Source organism: Somniosus microcephalus, chromosome 29 (assembly GCF_052327205.1).
Source record: "Somniosus microcephalus isolate GS21.2 chromosome 29, FLI_Smic_1.0, whole genome shotgun sequence".
Lineage (NCBI taxonomy): Eukaryota > Metazoa > Chordata > Chondrichthyes > Squaliformes > Somniosidae > Somniosus > Somniosus microcephalus.
Window position 1 is genome coordinate 31248594 of NC_141015.1, and position 25029 is coordinate 31273622.

At 43.2% G+C, this 25029-nt stretch overlaps 1 protein-coding gene across 1 annotated transcript; it reads right to left on the reverse strand.

Moving 5' to 3' along the window:
* Positions 1-5899: 5899 nt before the first annotated feature.
* Positions 5900-25029, reverse strand: lrit1a (leucine-rich repeat, immunoglobulin-like and transmembrane domains 1a). The gene is made up of 4 exons (XM_085970526.1): positions 24607-25029; positions 17344-17816; positions 10949-11254; positions 5900-8752 (listed from the first exon to the last, which is right to left on the reverse strand). Exons 1-4 carry the CDS (start codon positions 24726-24728, stop codon positions 7662-7664), a joined length of 1992 nt encoding a protein of 663 aa, XP_085826652.1. The 5' UTR covers positions 24729-25029; the 3' UTR covers positions 5900-7661.

Here is a 25029-nt window from a genome sequence, read left to right on the forward strand (position 1 = left end):
AGTAACAAGAGAAGCAATTTATAAATGAAATTCAATGCAACATAAAACGTTTAAACTAAAATAAAATAACAAACATATACCTTTTTAATTCAACGTTAAAGTCTCACATATTTGCCTCTCTCTCGCACCCAAGTCTTCATTTGAAGAGTTGCAGGTTATTATATTTAAATACGCACACTCCTTAGTAAAGATGGATCTTCTAAGCTTGCCTTTGTGCAGTGCCTTTCACTGTAAGGCAAGAATAGTTATCAGCCCCAGACTTTAAATCAGCTTCTAATGACTTATGGGAAGGATTCCAATGAACTTTCTGGACCAGTGTCTTCTGAATAAATGTCGGTGAGTGTTACTCTTATACAAGTGGTCTTAGGGTGCTTGAACTGGAGGCAAATTGCAAGATCCTTTAGCCAACTATGCTTTAAAATATTGACACAAAAGCAAAATACTGCGGATGCTGGAAATCTGAAATAAAAACAGACAATGCTGGAAATACTCAGCAGGCCAGGCAGCATCTGTGGAGAGAGAAACTGAGTTAACGTTTCAGGTCAGGGACCCTTCATCAATGTAAACAGCAAGCCATTGATTTTAAATAGGTTAGTACCTGTAATTTAGGGTCCATACATCTTGTTACTGCAAAACAGCTTCTGGACCACACAACATTACTTTGGGTGAAGTTTTACTGCAATGTTTGCAGGCACGCATTGACATAGAAGAGCCAGTCTAACTTGGAACCCGGGTCCCAATCTGACGCCACAAATGCATTAAGGCCAGTGTCAGACCTCTCTCGGAGTCATCTCACACTTTTCGTTTCCAACCTGAATTCCCTACGTGCCAAATATAGTAAACGTGAGGAAATGAATCAGAGATCTCACTCCACTTTAGGGTGTGTTTATACTACAGCCGAAAGTCCTGAGATCAGCAACTGCAGTTCCAGCTTGGCAGAACCAATGCTTAATAGAAATAACAGCAGAAAATGCTGGAAAAGCTCAGCAGGCCAGGCAGCATCCGTGGAGAAAGAAACAGAGTTAATGTTTCAGGTCAAAGACATTTCGTCAGAACTGGAAAAAAGCAGGAAATGGAACAGATTTTAAAGCAAGTTTAGGGGCTGGGAAATGGGGGAGGGGATGAAAGAACAAAAGAGACTGTGATAGGATGGAAGGCAGGAGAAGAGGCATTAAGAGATATAATAGACATTGCTGTCTCCTCCCTCGCTGGCACTCTTAACTCTCCTGTTTAGAAGTGATCTGCACAAAACTGGATACTGTATCCCTGAAGTAAGTGCTTACAGAGTGGGGAGGGGAAAGTCTCAACTCTCTAAATATTCAAATTAAGGTCAGATAACTTTATGAAGAGGTCAACAACTAGGGGGCATAGATTTAAGGTAATTGGTAGAAGGTTTAGAGGGGATTTGAGGGGAAATGTCTTGCACCCAGAGGGTGGTGGAGGTCTGGAACTCACTGCCTGAAAGGGTGGTAAAGGCAGAAACCCTCATCACATTTAAAAAGTGCTTGGATGTACACTCGAAGTGCTAACCTACAGGGCTACAGACCAAGAGCTGGAAAGTGGGATTAGGCTGGATAGCACTTTGTCCGCCTGCGCAGACACGATGGTCCGAAATGGCCTCCTTCTGTGCTGTAAATTTCTATGATTCTATGAAGTCTCCAGCGGGCTCCAGTGGTCCCCGCTGAGAACTTTTGCAAATTGGGTGTGAAATCGCCCTGGATTTATATTCCACGGGATGGCAAACCAAAACAGCATAAGATTGCTGCTGTCTCCAGGGAGTCTTACGCCGTTAATACGTTGTTACTATGGCGCAAGTTTGCAGCAGATTTCTTCAAACTTGGGGAGCGCGCTGATTGGAAAAAAAACAGAAGAAAATAAATGGGAACCAATTACTAGGAAGCAGCCAACAGTATGACTGTTTGAGGGATTTCAGACAGCACCGAAAGATGAAAGTGACTCTGAAACTCAACGACCCCTTGCTTAAAACGGGTGAAACACATTTTAATAACGCATTGCCGGCACAGCGAGGTGAAGACTCCAGCGAAAACTCCCAATAAATTCTCACCTGAGTCACTAGACCTTTCCAAGCAAGGTTTATTCGCGTCGCCTTGTGGATGAAAGGGGTATTGCTAGGGAGTCAATCCCTTATTCACTGGCTTCTGAATTCATACAAAATTGTGCTTGACAATCAATATTGTTTGATGGAATAAATTGCCGTCTATACAATTGATCCGGGGCAATTATTTTTGTGATGTTCTCTGTCGCTCCACAATTTTAGGTGATGTACTGGTATAAAATCTCCCCATGTTCTTACTATTCAGGCACAAGCATTCAAAACTCCTTGTGGGACATGCTGGATGGGCCAGAGGTTCTTTACCTGCCCGTCATTGTCCATAGGTGTATGTTCGAAACTCCTCACCAAAGGTGAATTGTACCCCAAATTACAATAGTGGATAAAATTGACTTACGCCAAAGCTTGCCTTGAAGACCAATGTTCATAGAGGGAGACCACTGACTATAGTGTCAGACAGAGATTGCTTCATGAAATTTAGGAGAGTTAGAATGTGACACAAATTAATTACATTGGGCCGGAATTTGCGGTGGGTAATAACGGCGAACTGGCAGCGTTCGCCGATATTACCTCTCTGAAACTGACCGCAACTTCAGGATGTAGTGCTTGCGCATCTAAACACGGAAATCCTGAAGTTGCGGTCAGTCATTCACTGCTCCGACACTGGCTGCACTCTGACGCTCCTCCCCCCCACCCCCCAGCCGCCAATCAGTGACTTTTCTGCATAACATCGCTGTTAAATACCCTATTAAAAGTTAAAGCCTTTTGGGATTAGGTATAACTGGAGTTTTAACAGCATATTGACTGCTAAACAAACCTTATTGCCCTGCAAAACTAGTTTTAATTTTGTGGAGTGTCGCTATCTATCCATTTTAATTAAAATTAAAATTTTGAAGAAACTTTTTTTTAAAAATTACAATTTAAAAAAAAGTTTGTTCATCTTTATTTCAGGTTTGCCTTGTCCTCCTGTGAGAGCCCCAATCTTTGTTTTGCTCTCTAACATTTTTAATAATTTAGAATCGAAGGAGCTTACTCACTTCTTGGTTTGCTGTCTGTGAGAATTCTGAATTGTGATTGGCTGTTTAGGCAGCTTGTTGATGTCACAGCAGCTCGCGTTAGGGATTCCCCATTAACTGACACTGATTTCAACCGCACATCGGAAAAGCTGAACTTCTCGCCACAGAGATCGCGAGATCTTTGTGGGAAGCTTACTCCGGGGCCAGCAGCAAACGCCTTTGCTTTGTCGCTGTTCGCAAATTACAGGCCAATTTGTCTCACTTTGATGGGAGCCAAAGCCACAGGCCAATATGGAATTTGAAGCTTTAATATAAAGAAAGATTTGCATTTATATAGCACCTTATCGCATCTCTTAAAAATATCTCAAAGCACTTCACTTGCATTGAATTACTTTGAAATGCAGTGACATGTGTGCAAGCACAGCAGCTATTTTGTGCAGAAGATCCCATTAACAGCGTTGAGATAAATGGGCAGATAATCGTTTTTTGGTGTTGTTGGATCACAAGGATGAAGGCGGTCATTCGGCTCTTCTAGTTCATCCTTCCTTAGAAACCTACAATCCCCCCCATTAAAGCATCTAATTTTCTCTTGAATGACTCCAGAATCTTTGGCCCTACTACTCTACCATTCCAGATGTTGCTCACTCTTTGTATGAAGAAGTGCTTCCTGACATTGGTCCTAAGTTTGGCTTTTACCCAGTTTGTACCTATGTCTGTTTGTCCTGCATTCTTGATTTAACTTGCAATAACACTCAGGATTAACTAACTATTCCACTCTATATATCATCTATATATATAATAAAGGAATCGATCTGTCTGTCTGTCCTTCTGTCTGTCTGTCCTTCTGTCTATCCTCACGTGTGCGTCTGTCCGGCTATGCGCTCGAAAGTTATAGAGCGTACCTACGTGCGCGTTACCTCCGAAGAAAGCTTACGCTTCCGGGACGCTCGTAAGCATATTTACTTTTCGGTCGGACGAAAATTGTTCGCGCCTTATGCAAAAAACCTTCAAAATTAATTTCATTATCTGCTACTTAGCATTGATTGACTGACGTCAAGGTTCGACCAATCCTGTGCCGTCACGATTGACCAATCCTACAGTACAGTCCCCTGATGGTTGGCCAATCGGTGTGTGTGTGTGTGTGTGTGTGTGGGCGGGACTAATCGTTTTCATCTCAGGGATGTGGCAGCCATTGTTTCACTGCCATTACTTCAGCTTCCAGCTCAAACTACTTTGATCATCCAGCTTTGAAAAAGTTAGTATCTCTTTTAAAAATAACATAAGATTTACCAAAAACGTTTTATAAGTACTTTCACTTTCATCTTTCAAGGTATTAAAAGGTAGAAATGTTGCCCGGTAGCAGATTCACAAAGGGACACAGACAGGGCCCAAAGGCCTGGGACTCGATTTAAAATGTTGCCCGGCACCAGATTCACAGAGGGACACAGAGAGGCCCCAAAGCCTGGCACTCGATTTAAACCGCCTGGCCCAAAACAGCCCTGGCAAAGCTGGGCTCCCCCCAGCTAGTATATATATATATATATATATATAAAGGTCTATTAGGTCTCCTCTTATTCACTTCATTTTGAGGCTAAAGAAATCAAACTCTATAATCTCTCCTTACTCAGTTTGGGATCAACCACATTGCCCCTCTCTGCACCACTTGGCTTGGATGGCTCCCTCATTCCATCCAAGAGTAGTATTCAATGCGTGGCATTACAAAAGTTTCAGGGCGATGACCTCAGACCTATACTCTTCTGATCTGGCAATGAAACTCAGCCCTCAGAAAAACCCTCGGAAAAGTTCCACATGAAAGGCTGCTACACAAGCTCAAGGTAGTGGGTAACTTAGATAAAATGTGTAGGTGGATAAGGAATTGGCTTAAAAAGAGGAAGCAGCGAGTACTCATTCGGGGATTGGTATTGGACTGAGCAGAGTGAAGCCATGATTTCCCAATATGTGCAGCCAGCATTCTTAAAATTAGTTCCCTGCTTCCAGAGTTCTAGATCTAACAGTGCTGAATGTTTCATAATACAAATATGCATCTATAATTGTTCATAAAAGTTATTTCATAAAATATTACCGTACGTCCAACTTCCTGGAAAATAATCTCCCCAGCTTGTGTGAATTTGAGAATGTAACTCATTTTTGGATACTAAGGGAATCAAGGGATATGGGGATAGTGCAGGAAAATGGAGATGAGGTAGAAGATCAGCCATGATCTTATTGAATGGTGGAGCAGGCTCGAGGGGCTGAATGGCCGACTCCTGCTCCTATGTTTTTATGTTCTAACCATTTATTGAGAAGGTTTTAGAGAACGAACAGAGGAGCCAATTTGAATTCTGACTGCGATAGCAAAATACTGCGGATGCTGGAAATCCGAAATAACAACAGAAAACGATGGAAAAACTCAGCAGGCCAGGGCAACATCCGTGGAGAGAGAAAAACAGAGTCAACGTTTCAGGTCGAAACCTTCAGTTCTGAAGAAGGGTCTTCGACCTGAAACGTTAACTCTGTTTCTCTCTCCGCAGATGTTGCCTGGCCTGCTGAGTTTTTCCAGCATTTTCTGTTGTTATTTTGAATCCTGACTATCTTGTCTCCCACACACATACACATGAAACAAAAGCTAGGAAAGTTTACAGGTAGCTGGCGGAAGCTGATAAATGTTTTACAAGCGTTACTTACAGTGCGGCTTCTGTAGATAAGAATCCATCTCTTTCTTCAGTTGGGAAGGTCTGCAGTGATAGTCCAGGTCTTTCTGTGAGAAGCGTCAACTCTGCTTCATGATCAGCAGAAAGAGGCATGAGCCCAGTGTGATGTGTTAGTCAATCTTAGCGAAATGAAAAGAATCACTGTCACCCAGCACGCCATATCATGCGCTGGTTAGGATCTGATGAAGGTCGCTCCCTGTCCCGTCCTCAACATTTCTGGAAATGTCTAATTGCTTACGGTGCTCTTCAATTATTTCAGTCATGAAGAAGGCTTGCCTCATTCCAGTTTCATGATGCTTCAACATACATCAATATACACCCATTCATTAACTGATACAACTTTTCATACATTGAAAAAACACTTCAATTATACTGACTTTAGTCTGCTGGCAAAGTTTAAGGTCCTGTTTGAGTGTGACTTCAGGACAGAGAACTCCCTGTACCATGCAATATGTAGCATGGTTTAAGTTAGTTGGATCTGCAGCTAATAAGTAGCTCAATTAATACTTTAGTCAAACTGGCATTAGTTCTGCCAAAGTTGTCTTAAGATCGCGATTGCCATTTTTTACCTGGTAATAAATGAGCATAACATTTCAATCAAGAGGAATACTGCCTTCAGGTACTGCTGGGATTCTACCATTTATTGTACAGATGATGTGTGTGTGTTGGCTGAGTGACAAACGTTCAAAGTCCTGAGTCACCTGCAAAATGCACCTTCAAAAATGATTCCTTTCAGCGAGACAACACTAAACTTTATGTAACAGCATAAAAGGAAAATAAAAAAAGTGCTGGTAGAAAAACATCCACATTCCGAATTGTAATATTCTCAGAGATTCATAACGTGAGTAAAATACACACCTGACGCCCCACAGAAGTACAAAGGTCACATAAAAACGATGCTGATCATTTTGTTACATAAAGCATCTGTCACTCTTCTGAAACAAGACTCGAGGGAGGGACACAGAAATAGCGTCATAGTGTGAGGCGAAACAGGATAAAGAAAGGGACTGGTATCTATTTTATGAAAGATGTGTTGCAAGGAACTTGCTTCCTACTGTGCACAGAAATACATCTTAATGCACCAAGCAATTAATTAAAATAGATGTTAAAATATAGGAAGCAGCAGGTTAGAGACTGACCTTTCACCTCTGGGTTCAAACCCAATCTAGACTGATGGGTTGATAGCACCCTATGACTTTAAGGGACCTAATGAGTTAAAGCCGTCTCAATCCAGCCGACAGCACAAATCTGTCCCTAATTTGCAGCTAATTGGAAATGTTACTCAGGCAGGTCCAAGGTTGGTTGGCGTGGGCAACTGGGCAATGGAAAAAAAAGTCAGGTGGTGCAGGAGGCAGTGCTGTCTGAGGTTGGAGTTGAAGCATAGTGTTGGAGCAGATTGGAAGGAGCTTTGCTCTGCATTTGGCTGTGTTGTATTTGACTGGTAACGCTTGATGGTGACAGGTGCCTGAAATGGAAAGAGTTTCATTTCTCAGAGAAGACATCGTCCACCTTGTTGATTTTAAAAAATAACCAAAAATTCAGGCAGTGATGCGATATGAGATTTATATAGTTATATACAGTCCCACAGCCAATGGTGAAAGAGGCCATAATACTAATTGCGTCACCATTTCTAAAATTTCTTTAAAATGATATCGCTTTCAAGAAGAGTCCAAGGAACATGATGTATTGTTGCCCAAAACAGTCTCCAAATAAACTGGTTTTATTGAGGTGCTGGAGTATTGTGGTCAGATCAGGCTGGCCTAAATGTTAGTTTTGCAGGAGAAATTTGGGGGAGCTTGTTTTATTAAAATATATTTCTAGTTTGATGAACAGGTTCGATTGATCCAAATGGATGTGAGTCAATCAACAGAAATATTCATTGTGTTGTACTTCACTGCTTGCTGTTTCTTCAGAATCAAAACTGGACCTTGGTAACAGAAGTCTATTGGACTCGTCTTTATTGTGGCGGGTCAGATACTCTCCTTCAGTGCCATTGGGTTTGGGCCCTGTTGTCAGGCTTTCAAATGTGACATACAAGTCGTTTTCCTCCTCCGGGGGCTTAATCAGAAACTTTCTGCAGCGCCTCTTCAGAGCCCCACAGCAGACAATGAGGGTGAGGGGGACCACAATCACACAGGCCACAGTGATCACCACTGCGTTAATCAGCTTCTGCGTCCCACTCGCTATAGCCACCTCATCGGTGGAGAAAATCACGCACTGCTCTTTCCTGGGCACCAGTCCTTTGACACAAACGCAGACGATGTATTTGGTCTGTGGCATCAAACCATCAATGGTGATTTTGGTCTTTCCAGGGCCCGCATTTATTCTACGCATGTCCTTTTCGCCAAAAGTAGTATACAGGATACTAAAAATAGTGATGTTTGTGGCCTTAGGAGATCTCCAAGCCAGGGAAACACTATTATAGGTACCCCCTATAACTCTAACAGATCTGACCAGACAGTCTGGTTCCGTTTGTGTTGAAGATGGACTAGATGTTATATTACTGGGATCGTCGGCACTTCTTCGATTTTCCAATAAGCCACTAACTGCGGGAGGATTTATATTCTGTGAAACAACCTCTGATGAATCTTCATTTGGATTAATCTGGTGATTACGCATGACAAAGTAATCTGTCCTACCTATGGAATCGGAGCTCCTTGGTGGCTCCCTTGGTGATACTGTGGTGGTCAGGGCACTCACATACCTGGCCATCAGCTTCCTATTGTGTACTGCAGCCTTTTGAGTTCTCATTTTTCTGACGCACATTCTTTTGGATGTGATTTTGATTGGTTCCAATGCGACGGCAGAGTTCACCACGAGAAGGGAAATCGAAGCCCCAGATGTCCCCGCCAAATTATTGGCTCTACACAAATATTCACCAGAATCTTGATAGGATACAGCCGATAGACTGAGTGTACACCACTTTAACCTCTTGTCAGAATTGTCCAGTATCACTGTAAAACACAATGATTGCAACATAGAAACATAGAAAAATAGGAGCAGGAGTAGGCCATTCGGCGCTTCGAGCCTGCTCCGCCATTCAATATGATCATAGCTGATCCTCTATCTCAATACCATAGTCCCGCTCTCTCCCCATACTCCTTGATGTCTGTAGTTCCCTGTTTTCTCTCTCCCCCTCCTTTTTTAAATAGTGGGGTTACATTTGCCACCCTCCAATCTGCAGGAACTGTTCCATAATCTATAGAAATTTTGGAAGATGACAACCAATGCATCCACTATTTCCATGGCTACCTCTTTCAGTACTCTGGGATGCAGATAATCAGGCCCTGGGGATTTATCGGCTTTCAGTCCCATTAATTTCTCCAGCACTATTTTTTTACTAATACTAATTTCCTTTAATTCCTCCTTCTCACTAGACCCTTGGTTCCCTAGCATTTCTGGGAAGTTATTTGTGTCCTCTTCCAACACGCCAGATTATATTTGTGTACAGGAGTTCGTAGTACATAGTTTTTAAAATTAAAAATGAAAGCTATTCAAATGTGCCTACTGTTCTTCCTCGTCTATTGTCCAACAAACCTTGTAACCCTTCCTTACAGATGCAAAAAATCTTAAAAAAGAGAGAACAAGACATTCATTTCACGATGGGTTCTTCTGACTGAAATTTACAACAAGTTACAATTGCTCTTGGATTGACCTCACGAATCTACAAGAAGTTACAATGACCTAGATTTACCTCCTTAGACCACCTTCCCACAAGGAGTTCTTGAACAGTGGTCTTAAAGAGACAGGTCAAGCAGGCAGCTAAAAATAACAGACAGGTTTATTTCATATGAATGTACGTTGTTATTGCACAACAGAATTTCAAGGCCTTGATCATTTACCACTGCTGGCATGTTTCACAAGATATTACTGGTAAATTGTACTGGACAATCTATTGCTGGGTTTTTGTTAGGCAAGGGTATTAAGGGTTATGGAACCAAGTCGGGTAGATGGAGTTAAGATGCAGATCAGCCAGGATCTAACTAAATGGCAGAACAGGCTCGAGGGGGCTAATTGGCCTACTCCTGCTCCTATTTTCCTACTCTAAATTACAATCCATAATCCTATTTAATTGAGTTGCTCCAAGAACATGTTGAAATGTCAAAGTTTTAAGCAAAAGAAAAACCTATTAAGAACAGTAGAATACTTGCCTCTCAGCAATAGTTTGGTGTAAACTTTTAAAGTAAAGCAATTTTTTTGGATATGGATTATGTAAAGTATGATGGATAACTGAGTGTGGTTATAAAACAGTAATTTAATTGAGGGGTTCAAAAGTTGTTAAACTGTAAGAGCAAACATGGATGTTTTAAAGTCACCTTCTAAAATTAGATTATTCTCTTGTAGTCACTGTCACGTCCCCATATAGTTGATAAAATCCTGTTTTTGATCCCGATTTATTCAGCAGCTCTGCTGGCTATAATCAATGTGTTGGCATCCTCAGTGAAGGCTCAATGAAAGGTGCAATCACTAAGTTTATTGAGAATGAATGTAAGTAACAGTTACTGCACATTTATCCAGGACAAAGCAGCCCGCTTGATTGGCACCCCATCCACCACCTTAAACATTCACTCCCTCCACCACCGGCGCACCGTGGCTGCAGTGTGTACCATCTACAAGATGCACTGCAGCAACTCGCCAAGGCTTCTTCGACAGCACCTCCCAAACCCGCGACCTCTTCCACCTAGAAGGACAAGGGCAGCAGACGCATGGGAACACCACCACCTCCAAGTTCCCCTCCAAGTCACGCACCATCCTGACTTAGAAGTATATCGCCGATCCTTCATCGTCGCTGGGTCAAAATCCTGGAACTCCCTCCCCAACACCACATGGAGTGCAGCGGTTCAAGAAGGCGGCTCACCACCACCTTCTCGAGGGCAGTTCGGGATGGGCAAAAAATGCTGGCCTTGCCAGTGACGCCCACATCCCAGGAACGAATATAAAAAAAAGTGTTAAATCGTCTGAAAGCAAATGAAGAACTGGCTTTGAAAACCTAGCTTGGTGTGAGTAAAGCAGAACAAAAGTTTGATACTTATTCTCGTGATTTTATCCCATAAACGAATTTTAAAAATATATTGGAGCTTAATGTCTCTTTAGTATACTTTAACCAGTTGAAAAATGACCTTATTTGTCTTCAGTGACCAGACACCTACCTGTTCCATTCAGCAGGATATTATCCAGTCTACTCCAGCTGACATTGGGGATGGGAACACCTGTAGCCACACAATGAAGTGAGACAGTGTTCCCCGCGACTGTGGTCACTTTCGTTTCCGCGGCGAGAATAGTCGGACTCTGGCACTTTTTTAGCTCTATGTCGCTGAAGAGAGCTCCCGAGAGATTTTCTGGCCCAGAACACGTTAATCGAGGATCCATCAATGCTGTCGTTGGATTGTGCATCTTAACAAAACGAACTAGTTCTGACAATCTGCAGTCACATTCCCAAGGGTTGTCATGTAGTCCTGTTGAAGGGAACACATTTGCATATTTTGTTGAAGTGAAAAGATTACAAAAAAGCCATAGGTCTGAATTGTTGTGTATATATCCTTCCATTTTAGTATATATTTATTTAAAAAATTCTATATACACACTCTTTAGTTCCAGATTCCCCCCACCCCCACCAAAGTTTCAGCTCTTTTCTGAAGTTTTGATATGAGTTATTATCTTAGGGTATGGTTCCACATTTTCTGATAGCCCAAGGGCCCTATCTTAATGGAGTGAGCCTTAGTAAACTATTATACTCTGGAGGACATCACAGCCTCAAATATTGTGGCAACAAGAGCAGGTCAGAGGCTAGGTATTCTGCAGCGAGTGTCTCACCCCCTGACTCCCCAAAGCCTTTCCACCATCTACAAGGCACAAGTAAGGAGTGTGATGGAATACTCTCCACTTGCCTGGATAAGTGCAGCTCCAACAACACTCAAGAAGCTCGACACCATCCAGGACAAAGCAGCCCACTTGATTGGCACCCCATCCACCACCTCAGACATTCACTTCCTCCACCACCGGCGTACCGTGGCTGCAGTGTGTACCATCTACAAGATGCACTGTATCAACTCGCCAAGGCTTCTTCAGCAGCACCTCCCAAACCTGTGACCTCTTCCATCTAGAAGGACAAGGGCAGCAGGCGCATGGGAACACCGTCACCTCCAAGTTCACCTCCAAGTCACACACCATCCTGACTTAGAAGTATATCACTGATCCTTCATCGTCGTTGGGTCAAAATCCTGGCACTCCCTCCCTAACAGCACCGTGGGAGTACCTTCACCACACGGACTGCAGCGGTTCAAGAAGGTGGATCACCACCACCTTCTCAAAGGGCAATTAGGGATAGGCAATAAATGCTGGCCTTGCCAGCGACGCCCACATCCCATAAACAAATTTTTAAAAAGCCAGCCATCATCATAACCTCACCTAACATGCACACGTACACTTTCAAACACTGGACATTGATTAGGAACCGGAACCCTGGCTGACTTTTCCTCTCTCTGGGAATGCCAAGCCCAGTTTTAGTGTTCCCCTTGCTTCCTTACCAGAGATTGGCTAACTCAGCGCATGCAAGGTACAGGCATTCGCCGCGGGCCCCAAAGTAAGCTTCCCACAAAGATCTCGGGGTCTTGATGGCGAGAAGTTCGGCTTTTCCAACGTGCGGTTGAAATCAACGTAGTACAGTGGGAATCCCATAGTGCGAGCTGCTGTGACGTCAACAAGCTGACTAAGCAGCCAATCACAATGCAGAATTCTCACAGGCATAGAACCAGGAAACATAGAAACACAGAAGATAGGAGCAGGAGTAGGCCATTCGGCCCCTCGAGTCTGCTCCGCCATTTAATGAGATCATGGCTGATCATCCAAATTCAGTACCCTGTCCCTGCTTTCTCCCCATACCCCTTGATCCCTTTAGCCTTAAGAAATATATCTAACTCCTTCTTGAATATATTTAATGAATTGGCCTCAACTGCCTTGTGTGGTAGAGAATTCCACAGGTTCACCACTCTCTGGGTGAAGAAATTCCTCCTCATCTTTGTCCTAAATGGCTTACCCCTTATCCTTAGACTGTGACCTCTCATTCTGGACTCCCCCGCCATCGGGAACATCCTTCCTGCATCTAGTCTGTCTAGCCCTGTTAGAATTTTATAAGTTTCAATGAGATCCCCTCTCATTCTTCTAAACTCCAGCGAATATAAGCCCAATCAACCCAATCTCTCCTCATACGTCATTCCTGCCATCCCAGGTATCAGCCTGGTGAATCTTCGCTGCACTTCCTCCATGGCAAGAACATCCTTCCTCAGATAAGGAGACCAAAACTGCACACAATACTCAAGGTGTGGTCTCACCAAGGCCCTGTATTTAAAACAGCGTTCTCTCAATGCTGTTAGTCCCCTCTCTCCTGCCTCTATGGGGTTGGAACTTTTTATAGGGTTTCTAACAGCGGTATTTTTTCGGAAAAGGAGAAGTTTTGGTCAGATCAGTGATTTCACTGATTGCCGGCTCTGAGGGGTTGGGGAGGGGGTTGGTGGGGGGGGGGGGGGCGGTGGAGGGGAGCGGTTCCACAGCGCAGCCAGTGTCGGAGCAGTGAATGACAGACCACAACTTCAGGATTTCCACGTTAGGCTGCACATGCGCTAAATCCTGAAATTGCGGTCAGCTTCAAAGGCGGAATGACGGCGAACGCGGCCAGTTCACCGTCATCAGGACCGCAAGTTCCGGGCCATTAAGCCTGTGGTCTGTTGGATAAATTATTCTACATCCTATGCAAAACAATAGAAGGATATTTCTGAGAAGGAAGTTGTGTTACTCTAATATAAAATGATTAACAAAAAAAGTTAAAATGGAGAGAGGGCCATATAATGATCACTATATTTATTTAGCAGCATCTGTTCCTGAATATAGCAGAATTAATAGGTGATGCAACCAAAATGCTACACTAATGTACAACCTGTGTGACCTTTGCAACCACAATGCGTTTAAGTGTTGGTATAAAAAACTGTGTTACAATATTAATTTGCTTTCAGTTGTAATCACAGCAATATTGAGTAGATTGGGCCTATACTTTCTGGAGTTTAGAAGAACAAGAGGCAATCTCATTGAAGCATTTAAGATTCTGAGGGGGGTTGACAGGGTAGAAGCTGAGAGGTTGTTTCTCCCTGGCTGGAGAGTCTAGAACGAGGGGGCTTAGTCTCAGGATGAAGGGGCCGGCCTTTTAAGACTGAGATGAGGAGGAATTTCCCCACTCAGAGGATTGTGTATCTTTGGAATTCTCTGCCCCAGAGGGCTGTCAATGCTGAATCATTGAGTACATTCAAGGCTGAGATCGATAGATTTTTGGACTCTCGGGGAATCAAGGGATATGGGGAATCGGGCGGGAAAGTGGAGTTGAGGTCGAAGATCAGCCATGATCTCATTGAATGGCGGAGCAGGCTCGAGGGGCCGTATGGCCGACTCCTGCGCCCATTTCTTATGTTTTTATGTTCTTACCTTGGATATTTACCACAGAAAAGCATGTGGCTTTAACCAACTTTACATCAACTTAGCCCAGTACTTGAAAAATGAAGCATCATGATAAAAATTGCATGAAATTAATTGCACTTCTAATTTATTCTGTGGCAAATGTCAATGGCGGCTGTGATTGTACGTGAAAGCAAATCAATATTGCAATACAGTTATTTTTTGCACCAACAGTTAAACATCGTGCTTTTAGGTTCTTCAGTGTGATCTGATGCAAAATTATTAACAAGTCAAATGCGATGTGCAGGGACCACAATATTCTCCTATTATTTTGTATTGCAGGGGTGTCATTTTTTACTTTGCTTGCCCTTGCTATTAAGCTGTGAGCAGAGTACCAAGTGCTTCAGTCATCCAACAACGTGGCAACTAAGACTTGTTTCACCACCACTTTATACCAATATACAGGAATAACTACTAATTCAAACCCGTTGCAGCACCAAAAATGAGAACTTTTAGTTTACAGAAATAAGGTAACTTCCCTCAGGTAATAAGACAATAGGAAATAAGATGATCTATATTCAAACAAGTATTATTTGGTTCTGATCTCCAAACATGTTTCCCCTGGCTGGGAAGCCTAGAACACGGGGTCACAATCTCAGAATAAGGGGTCGGCCATTTAGGACTGAGATGAGGAGACATTTCTTCACTCAGAGGGTGGGGAATCTTTGGAATTCTCTGCCCCAGAGGGCTATGGAGGCTCAGTCATTGAGTATATTCAAGACAGAGGTCGATAGATTTTTGGGAACAAAGGCTGTTAAGGGATATGGGGATAGCGCGGGAAGGTGGAGTTGAGGTAGAAGATCAGCCACAAGCTTGTTGAATGGCGGAGCAGACTTGAAGGGTCAAATGGCCTACTCCAGCTCTTATTTCTTATGTTCTTAAACATAAGAACATAAGAAATAGGAGCAGGAGTAGGCCATTCGGCCCTTCGAGCCTGCTCATTCAATGAGATTATGGCTGATCTTCTGCCTCAACTCCATTCACCGGCCCGATCACCATATCCCTTGATGCCCTTACTAGTCAGAAATCTATCGACTTCTGTTCTGAATATACCCAATGACTGAGCCTCCACAGCCCTCTGGGGTAGAGAATTCCAAAGATTCACCACCCTCTGTGTGAAGAAATGTCTTCTCATCTCAGTCCTGAATGGCCTACCCTTTATCCTGAGGCTGTGGCCCCTGGTTCTCGACTCCCCAGCCAAGGGAAACATTCTCCCAGCATCCACCCTATCAAGCCCTGTAATAATTTTGTATGCTTCAATGAGATAACATAAATTTGAGCAATTGTGATATTTAATTTATTCTGACTATGTAGCTTTTAAATAATAGCTGTTCAAACATAAGTCAATGTTTTTTTGTGATCTTTTTGCAGAAGGACAGTCGAGCTTAAAGTAACAATAAATCAGGGAAAGGCAACAAATAATTATCGGAAAAGATCTAGGAGATTAGTTGAATTATTGGAACTATCAGGGATACAGGTAGGTTGAACGATGAGTTAATTGCTTGAAATCATTGGAACCAAAATCAGGTGCAGTCTGCAATGGGAGGGTGATCTGCTCAAGTTGAAAATCGCTCCCATAGCGTTAACCAAGATGGGGACAGTTTACAGAGTATGGTTTGTTCAAGGCTACTCTGCCACAGGCAACTGTCAGAGAGTGGTCAGAATAGCCCAGTGGTGAGGTGACAAATACAGGCTAGGAATTGGGATTGGAGATGAGGGAAAGATCTAAGAGACTAGTTGAATTATTGGGACTGTCAAGGGATATAGTTGGGTTGAGTCACAAATTATTTGAGGTCATTCAGGATAACCTGATAAGTAGCAGAGGGGAAGTGGAGCCAGTACTGATGGTAAATACCAAAGTTGTTAAGAGTAGTGATTTCACCAAAGAGGAAGTTAGAGTTGGCAGATTTGAACTTGCTTGTTAAAACGTTGAAAAGTTCTTTAAAAGTTATTAACGTGAAGACAGAAGATAAATTGAGTGAGTTAAGCAAGAGACAATTTCAACCATAGCAGGTCAAAGTCAAGTGATTCAAAATAGTTAAGGTGAGGTGACAAGATAACAAAGAGACACTTGATACACTGAAAAGTGTCAGCAAAGTATGTAACATGAGTATAGTAAATCTCTGTTATATGTGATACTGCAGCTTTCTCCAAAATGGCTAACTTAGCAAGAAACCCTCCGTATGGCAGCACTCACCCTGGTGTACTCTACAGCGGAGTACAGCTCTCCGGCATGGCTATCAAGCTTACATGTCAAATCCGTTGATGTCCAGTTGAAATCTACTATGAGTATTATCACCGGTACACTTTTATTGATACCAACACGTTGGCTGCCCGTGCTTGCAAACATCGCACCACCACACCTATGCCGCGAATAGGCAGTCTCCAGAGAATACAACCCCAACACCAGCAAAGACAAGCCGATCCAGGCTGATCCAGACAACCTACCACCAACCCATCTCAAATCTCGAAGGCCATTTTGGGCCATCGCCAAAGCCCTTCAGTGACCTTCCCTCAGCCTTGATGACCGATGGTGAAATGCTTGGAAGAACTGTGACATACGGAATGGATTCCTTATAGAGAACCCCACAGTACAACCTGAAGGATCAAACCTTCCTCGCAAACAGTGGACAACATTCAACCGCCTCAGAACTGGTCATGGTAGATGCTGCCACCTTCTCCATAGATGGAAGATTAAAGCATCCCCATCATGTGACTGTGGAGCTCCTAATCAGACCCTGGAGCACATCATTGAGCACTGCCCTCAGAGGAAAGTCGCAGGCAGCCTACAAGATATTCATGCTGGGAGCTTTGGCCTGAATATCTGACTTAGATATTGACATTTGATTTGCTTTGCTACCACCATACGAAAGAAGAAGAAGCAAGAAACTAATCACAAATCCATTACTTTAGTGGAGTTTTATGCCAATAATTCAGCTAAAAATATACCTTTCATTGAGATACCGAGTTATTGATGGGATCGCTTACTAATGATTCTACCAAACAACCCCGATGAGACAGAACCAGTGTTCTTTATGCCTACCTATGATAAGTTTTGAATTGTTAGCTGATGAAGTTGCGTTGTCCACCTGTGGAGCAATCAGCCATGTTGAGATCACTTTGGATGACAGTGTGGTCAGCCTGTTATTCGATAAATCCAGGTAGGTGATGTTTCTGAAGTAAGTGGCTGATTGGGTGGGGAACGATCGAAGGACGTTGCCGTGCAAATCAAGGAGCCAGAGTTGTGGCAAGTAGGAGAGGGCTTCCCATGGAAAGCTTGAAAGGGCATTGCCATCCAGACGAAGTTCCCTCAGCGTGATCAGGCCCTGCAGGCTCTCCCCATTGAAGCTGCTGATGGAGTTACAGGACAGCCACAGGCACTCCAGACTGGAGGCAGAGGAAAAGGCCCGAGTGGAAACTCGTCTGATTAATGTTTTCTCAATCACCAGCTTTAAGGTTTCAGCCGGAACGTTGCTTGGAATCAGGGTCATTTCTGGATTATTACACAGCACAGTCCTGGAAGCAAAGAAAATCTCCTGTTTGTTTAATTATTATCTACAAACTACAAAATAATTTAACGAGCATTCAAGATAAGAGAAGGCAACATGGCGACTTGTCTATTGTTTTGTTGTTCCAGTTTTCTCCACTCTTCTCTTGAAAACTGCCTCATGCTAAGAGGGTCTATAAGTACTACCAGTACTTCTGTATCGTGTCCAATTAGCCATCTTCAAATTTGGACCGAGGCTGTGCGTAGCAGCATGTTATTCGACTGCGAAAGGCAGGGATCATAATTACATAGGATATACAGCACATTCGGCCCAACCAGTCCATGCCGGCGTTTATGCTCCACTCGAGCCTCCTCCCGTCTTTCCTCATCTAAATCTATCAGCATAACCCTCTATTCCTGTCTCCCTCATATGCTTGTCTAGCCTCCCCTTAAATACATCCTTACTATTCGCTTCAACCACTCCCTGTGGTAGCGAGTTCCACATTCTCACCACTCTCTGGGTAAAGTAGTTTCTTCTGAATTCCCTATTGGATTTCTTGGTGACTATCTTATATTGATGGCCTCTAGTTATGCTCTTCCCCACAAGTGGAAACATTCTCTCTGTATCGACTCTATCAAAACCTTTCATAATTTTAAAGACCTCTATTAGGTCACCCCTCAGCCTTCTTTTGTCAAGAGAAAAGAGACCCAGCCTGTTCATCCTTTCCGGATATGTATACCCTCACATTTCTGGTATCATTCTTGTAAATCTTCCCTGCAGCCTCTCCAGTGCCTCTATATCCTTTTTATAATATGGTGACCAGAACTGTACGTAGTACTCCAAGTGTGGTCTAACCAAGGTTCGCTAAAGGTTTAACATAACTTCCCTACTTTTCAATTCTATGGGGGAAAAATTCAGTTGTTTGCGCCTCCCGTTAGCGCCTTAAGAGGGCGCTAATGGGGTGCAAAGCAACTAGCGCCCGGGCGCGGCAATGTTTGCGCCGCTCGCGAAATTAACTAGACATTTTGCGGCGGCGCTAAACACTACCGCCACGATCTCCTGCGCCGGCAGATCGTGACATCAGTCGAGTGTGCAACGCCCCGGTAGCGCCCCGGACCAGATATTGAGTGGCGCCCCCTGCCTTACCGCCTGCCGCTAGCAACGACAGGTTGAGGGGAGCGTTTTGCAGTCAGGAAGGGACTAGGGGAGCACTATTTAAAGGCGGCCGCTTCCTGCCTTTTTTTGTTGGTGACATTTTTGCACCACGCATTCTGAGAGAGAGAGAGAGAGAGACTTCTGGAGAGATTCAACGCTGTGTGAAGGAGTTTTGGGTACTGAGCAGCACTTTGCAGGTTCATTTTGATTTGCCCTTCCTTGTATCGATTTAGAAGAGACTGTGGGGGCTGCACTCTGAGCTCTTTCCCTGGGTCTCTCCATTGTTCTTTCCAGCAGATTTGATGTACAGGTCTCTCCAGGCCGAGATTCAAGGCTGCTATGAGCAGGATGTGGATGGAGAGCAAAATCAACCCTCCCCTTTAAGATAAAAACAGAAAATGCAGGAGAAACTCAGCAGGTCAAGCAGCATCTGTGAAGAGAGAAACAGAGTTAACGTTTCAGGTCGATGACCTTTTGTCAGAACTCCCCTTTACGAACTGGCCGGCGCCAGTGTGTCTGTGTTCCATTGCTGACTAACATCACATGAGCTTCACCAGCGCTCTGAGGTAGCGCCTCGCTCCTCGGCCTTTGCGCCGTAAGACAGGTGTGAAGTGCCTGATTTAGCGCTCCAATCCCTTCCAGGGGCGATAAAAGCCAAGTTTGCCATCGGAGGCGATAATTAGCGCCAGGCGCTAAACTTTGCGCACGGCCGATAATGGCGCCCCAAACGGGGTGATACTGAATATTTCCCCCTATATCTCTAGAAATAAACCCTAGTGCTTTTTTATGGCCTTGCTAACCTGTGTCGCAACTTTTAGTGATTTATGTATTTGTACTCTGAGATCCCTTTGTTCCTCTACCCCACCTAGACTCGCACCTTCCAAATAATAAGTGGCCTTCCTATTCTTCCTATCAAAATGTAATACCTCACATTTATCTGTGTTGAACTTCATTTGCCAAGTATATGCCCATTCTGCAAGTTTATTAATGTCCTCCTGTAATTTGTTGCAGTCCTCCTCAGTATTGACTATCCCCCCCAATTTGGTGTCATCCACAAATTTAGAAATTGTGTTTTTGATTCCAAAGTCTAAATCATTAATATAAATTGTGAACAACAGTAGTCCCAGCACTGATCCTTGTGGAACACCACTACCCACCTTCTGCCACTGTGAATAGCTACCTTTTACTCCTACTCTCTGCTTTCTGTCTTGAGGCCAGCTAGCTATCCATTCTGCTACTTGTCCCCTGACTCCGCATTCTCTGACCTTGTTCATCAGTCTATTATGGGGTACATTATCGAAGGCCTTTTGAAAATCTAGATAAACTAAATCTACTGCATTACCATTGTCTACTCTCCCTGTTACCTCTTCAAAAAATTCAGTGAGGTTGGTCAAGCAAGACTTTCCCTTTTGAAATCCATGCTGACTATTCATTACTATGTTTTTGGTTTCTAGATATTCTTCTATTTTCTCCTTTAGTAGAGATTCCATTATTTTTCCTACCACCGATGTTAAGCTGACTGGTCTATAATTCTCTGGACATGTTCTATTCCCCTTCTTAAATATAGGTATTATGTTAACTATCCGCCAGTTCTCTGGCACTACACCTTTTTCTAATGAATTATTAAATATGTGTAGTAATGCCTCTGCTATCTCTTCCCCAGATTCTTTTAAAATGCGAGGTTTTTCCTCTTTGAGTTTGATTAGTTTATTTAATATATCCCCTCTTTTTATTTTAAATGCACTTATCTCATTACTAATCTCATCATTCAATGTCATGTCCACCTTTTCTATCTCCCTGGTAAATACTGAAGCAAAATAATTATTTAATATTTCTGCCATCTCTCTATCGTTACCTGCAGTATTGCCCTGTCTATCCCTTAATGGCCCTATTCCCATCCCAACCTTCCTTTTTATTTTATTGATGTGAAAGCAAAGACAGATCCAATCTTCATCTGATTGCCATACCCATGATTTTTCCATTGCCGAACCGAGGAGCAAGAACCCTGGCTGATTTAACCCTCCCTAACCGAGAGAAGATGATGCCAGTTGTAAAGCCCTCAATCGAGCTTCAGCTCAAATCGGCTAGCTCAGCATTGAGCAGAGACCAGAACTGGGACCAGCGTAGACTGTATGGTTCAGTAGCACACTGTAATAACTCACTGTAATAACAGCAGTAATAAGATGCTTTCATATAGTATTCCGCACATTAAAAAAAAATTCTCAGAGTGCCTTAACCTTCAGAAACGTGGGCACTGAGCACGAAAAAGAAGTACATTTAGGAAGGGAGATTGAAGAACATGGTAAAAGAGAAGAGTTTTTAGGAGGATTTTAAAGTTTGTGTGGGAGGAGCAAGGCAAGTTGGATTGGGAGAGAATTTCAAGTCACAGAGGTTAAATGATTGACCTCTGATTGTGGAGCAGAAAGAGCATGGAACAAGTGGGTATTTGTATCAAATCAGTTGAGGATATGGGCAAAGATGAATGGCCGGAAAAATTGCTTAGATCTGGAGTGAGAGCATGGAGAGATTTGAAGACAAGAACAAGGATGTTCAAGTCAATTTGCACAGGGAGGCAGTGGTAGTTGGCACTGGTGGAGGTTCGAGTGTGCAGTATGTTGTGTGGGAGAGGATATGGCCCTTGGAATTGTGAATTAGCTGATGTTGTGAAGGTGATGGCAGGGAAACCTGTGAGAGCATTAAGCAACTCCGCCCTTGAAATAATGAAGGTGTGGCTTGAGTTACGGCAGGGAGATAGGCACCAGCTGGCAATGTTCTGGAGGTGGGAGAATGGGTCTTGGTGATGGTCTCGCAAGCTGCTGAAAAGTTCAGCTCAGGGACTCGGTGTTGGAAAACAAATGGGTTGGGTGGGGTATATCTCACTTATCTACTTTTAACCTCAAAGATCAACTTTATTGCACCAAAGAAAAGTGCTATTATTAAAAACAAAACTGTGTTAAAATAAAAAATAAGTTGCGGGAAAAATAATTTGACAGTGAAGTGATGTCTTGGGAATGTGTGGCACCCTGGGTTAGAGCTTGGAGCAGTATCTACTGGGTCCGGGATGTAAATCCAACTCAAACAAAGACAGCAAAAGTATTTTGATGGTGTCTGAGAGAGCAGAAAGAAATGATTTGTGCCGTTTCAACTCAGGTCATGGAGAACATCAGCCCACGACACAAAAAACATCACCCCAGACTGGGAAAAATGTGCAATGACGGCAGCTGAAGTAGTAAATGGAAATGGGTGATGGAAAGGGAGTGTTAGGTAGCTGCAACTGAGCAGTGCTATATGAATTGTGGGAGGTTGAATGCTACTCCCATGGGTGATGGAAACGACCTTCCAGTATTGCTGTTCAACCCTCATCTTGAACACACGCAGTGTAGAAACAAACATACCAAGTCAGGAACTTTCTTAAACAGAAAATTCACAATTTTAAGTTTCAACTTTAACAACAACAACTTGTATTCATATGGCACCTTTAATGTAGTAAAACGTCCCAAGGCGCTTCACAGGAGCGTTATCAAACAAAGTTTGACACTTAAAATTGTGAATTTTCTGTTTAAGAGGAGCGCAGAGATCTCGGAGGGTGGTAGGGCTGGAGGAGGCAGGAGGCTTTAACAAGGGCAGGCCCTTGCTTTACCACCAAATGTGCCTCACCACACAACCAGAGTGAATCCCTGTTGGTCATAGGTGCCTGTGCCAAATTGCTGTAGAATTGATCTGCAACATATTCTGAAACACCATCCTTTGCACCTTTAGCTTTTGATCTGATCTTATATCCAGCACCTGTATCAGAAGCACTTGCTGTTTTTGACATTTTGGTGAATAAATTATACATAAATGATGTACAAAATATTACAGCACAATTTGCTGCCATTAAATTCAAAAGCATTCATAGAAACATAGAAAAATAGGAGCAGGAGTAGGCCATTCGGCCCTTCGAGCCTGCTCCGCCATTCAAATATGATCATGGCTGATCCACTATCTCAATACCATATTCCCCTTCTCTCCCCATACCCCTTGATGCCTTTTGTGTCTAGAAATCTATCGATCTCCTTCTTAAATATATTCAGTGACTTGGCCTCCACAGCCTTCTGTGGTAGAGAATTCCACAGATTCACCACCCTCTGAGTGAAGAAATTGCTCACATTTCAGTCCTAAATGTCCTACCCCGTATCCTGAGACCATGACCCCTCGTTCTCGACCCACCAGCCAGGGGAAACATCCTCCCTGCATCCAGTCTGTCTAGCCCTGTCAGAATTTTACACGTTTCAATGAGATCCCCTCTCATTCTTCTAAACTATAGTGAATACATATAAACATTCCCATGAAAACAAATTGCATTTTGAAAAATACATCCACATACAGTTAAGAACACAAAATAATAAGCAATCCCACCATGGATTTAATGGCCGGGATTTTTCACCACTGTGCAAGCTCGGCGCATCTTTGGTGAGCTGGGGCAAGATTTTCGCCCGTTACAAGAATGAGCCCCTGATCCCAGTTGATTTTCCAGGGCCAGAGTCTTTAGTATTTTTTAGTTGGGCTCCCCAGCCTCTGCCGGGGGGGGGCAGAGATTGGGCATCAGCGGACCTTGGAGTTGTGCCATCATCTAGCTTGGCCGCTGGCCTCCTTACCGACTGAGGAAAGTTTGGCCCAAATCTACGTCAAAAAAAGCGCCATCGCCGCTCAGAGCAACGCGGGATGGCGGGGGGCACAGGGGCGTTCTTTGCACCAAGCATTGCTAAGGCACAAATGAGAGGAAATGTAGCATAAGATGTACTCCAATCATGTGTGAGTAATTATAAATAAGCCTGATGTCACTTCAAGTGGCAAATGCCGGCAAGTGGGGAGTGATTCCCAAAGAACTTTTCATCACATTCCACTGGAGTTACTCCAGCTCCCCAGGAAAATCTAACTTAATTAATTTTTTTATTCTCTCCTCAATTTTTTCGTTTACCATCAAATGTACTGTCTGTATTAATCAGTAATATGCCCTGTGGGCAGTGCAATCTAAAGCCAAGTGTCTTAATGAAGGGATAAGTGGCCTCCCTTTTAATTAGGGGAGATGGAAAAGTCTCTACTAATCAGAGCTAACGGATGCGGCCGACAGCTTCTGAACTTACAGTGTTGTAATAATAGACATCACGCCAACAGAGGTACTGCATATTAATTTCCTGAATTGAATGTTGTTTCAGTATTTACCATTTTGCTTTATTTTACTATAGACTACACAGACGAGGTGCGAAGTAAATTGCATTGAAAAAAATAAAATGGAATGGAAAATATTAAATATTCTGTATAGGATTTAGGAAACGAAAACACAGCAAAATTGCCCAGTGAGAAACAGTGTTTTTTGAGCATTGTAAAATATTTGCAGAAATACGCAATGATAAGTCTACAATTTAGCACAGTACAAAATGCATATACACTGACATTATCCCAGGTACCAAACCATCAGATATAGTCACTCAAAACAGATTAAAAGATTGCAACCAAAATCGATCTCTTTGCAAGTAAATATGTTGAGCATTGGAGATGAGAAATGAAGTGTGTGGTACTTCAGAAAGGAGAATTTACGCCGTACAAATATCCAGTATGAGTTTGTCAAAGAATTACATGCCCCTCCCAACCTAAGACCAAACTTGGAACTGCCGAGATACCTTGTCTTGAGTTCATCACTGCGACTCTGGAAGGTACAGATGCACTGGGAAGGACACAGGCAGAATGCCACGGCTAGATATCCAAAACACGAAAGGCAAAGCAACCAGGCGTTGAGCGACATTTTCTTCGCTGGTCACGGCACTGGTGACCTGAAGGTCTGCCTTGCTTAATTCGGCAGCAGCAGCAGCATCTCCCCGTCTTCATGGCTCACAATCCCACAGTGCTCAGCTTCTGCAGAGCGAATCCCGAGATAAAAAGGGATAGAAAAGGATTAAGGAGGGCTTTTTAGTTATTTTCACTTAGGTGCTTATTGCTTCCTGCAATCGTGAGAATGGCATGTGGTCTGGATACCACAGGGACAATAACTGAGAGAAATAACACGCAAATGCTCCTCTCTTTAAATGCATAAATATTTAAATGCA

What these genes read in the sequence shown, in the direction of transcription:
- lrit1a (XM_085970526.1), bottom strand. Translation starts at nt 24,728, where the DNA reads ATGTCGCTCAACGCCTGGTTGCTTTGCCTTTCGTGTTTTGGATATCTA. An exon ending in CAATTCAAAACTTATCATAG is followed by an intron (nt 11,255 to 17,343) that starts GTAGGCATAAAG and finishes TCCCTTCAACAG; the next exon opens with GACTACATGACAACCCTTGG. An exon ending in TATCCTGCTGAATGGAACAG is followed by an intron (nt 8,753 to 10,948) that starts GTAGGTGTCTGG and finishes TGTGTTTTACAG; the next exon opens with TGATACTGGACAATTCTGAC.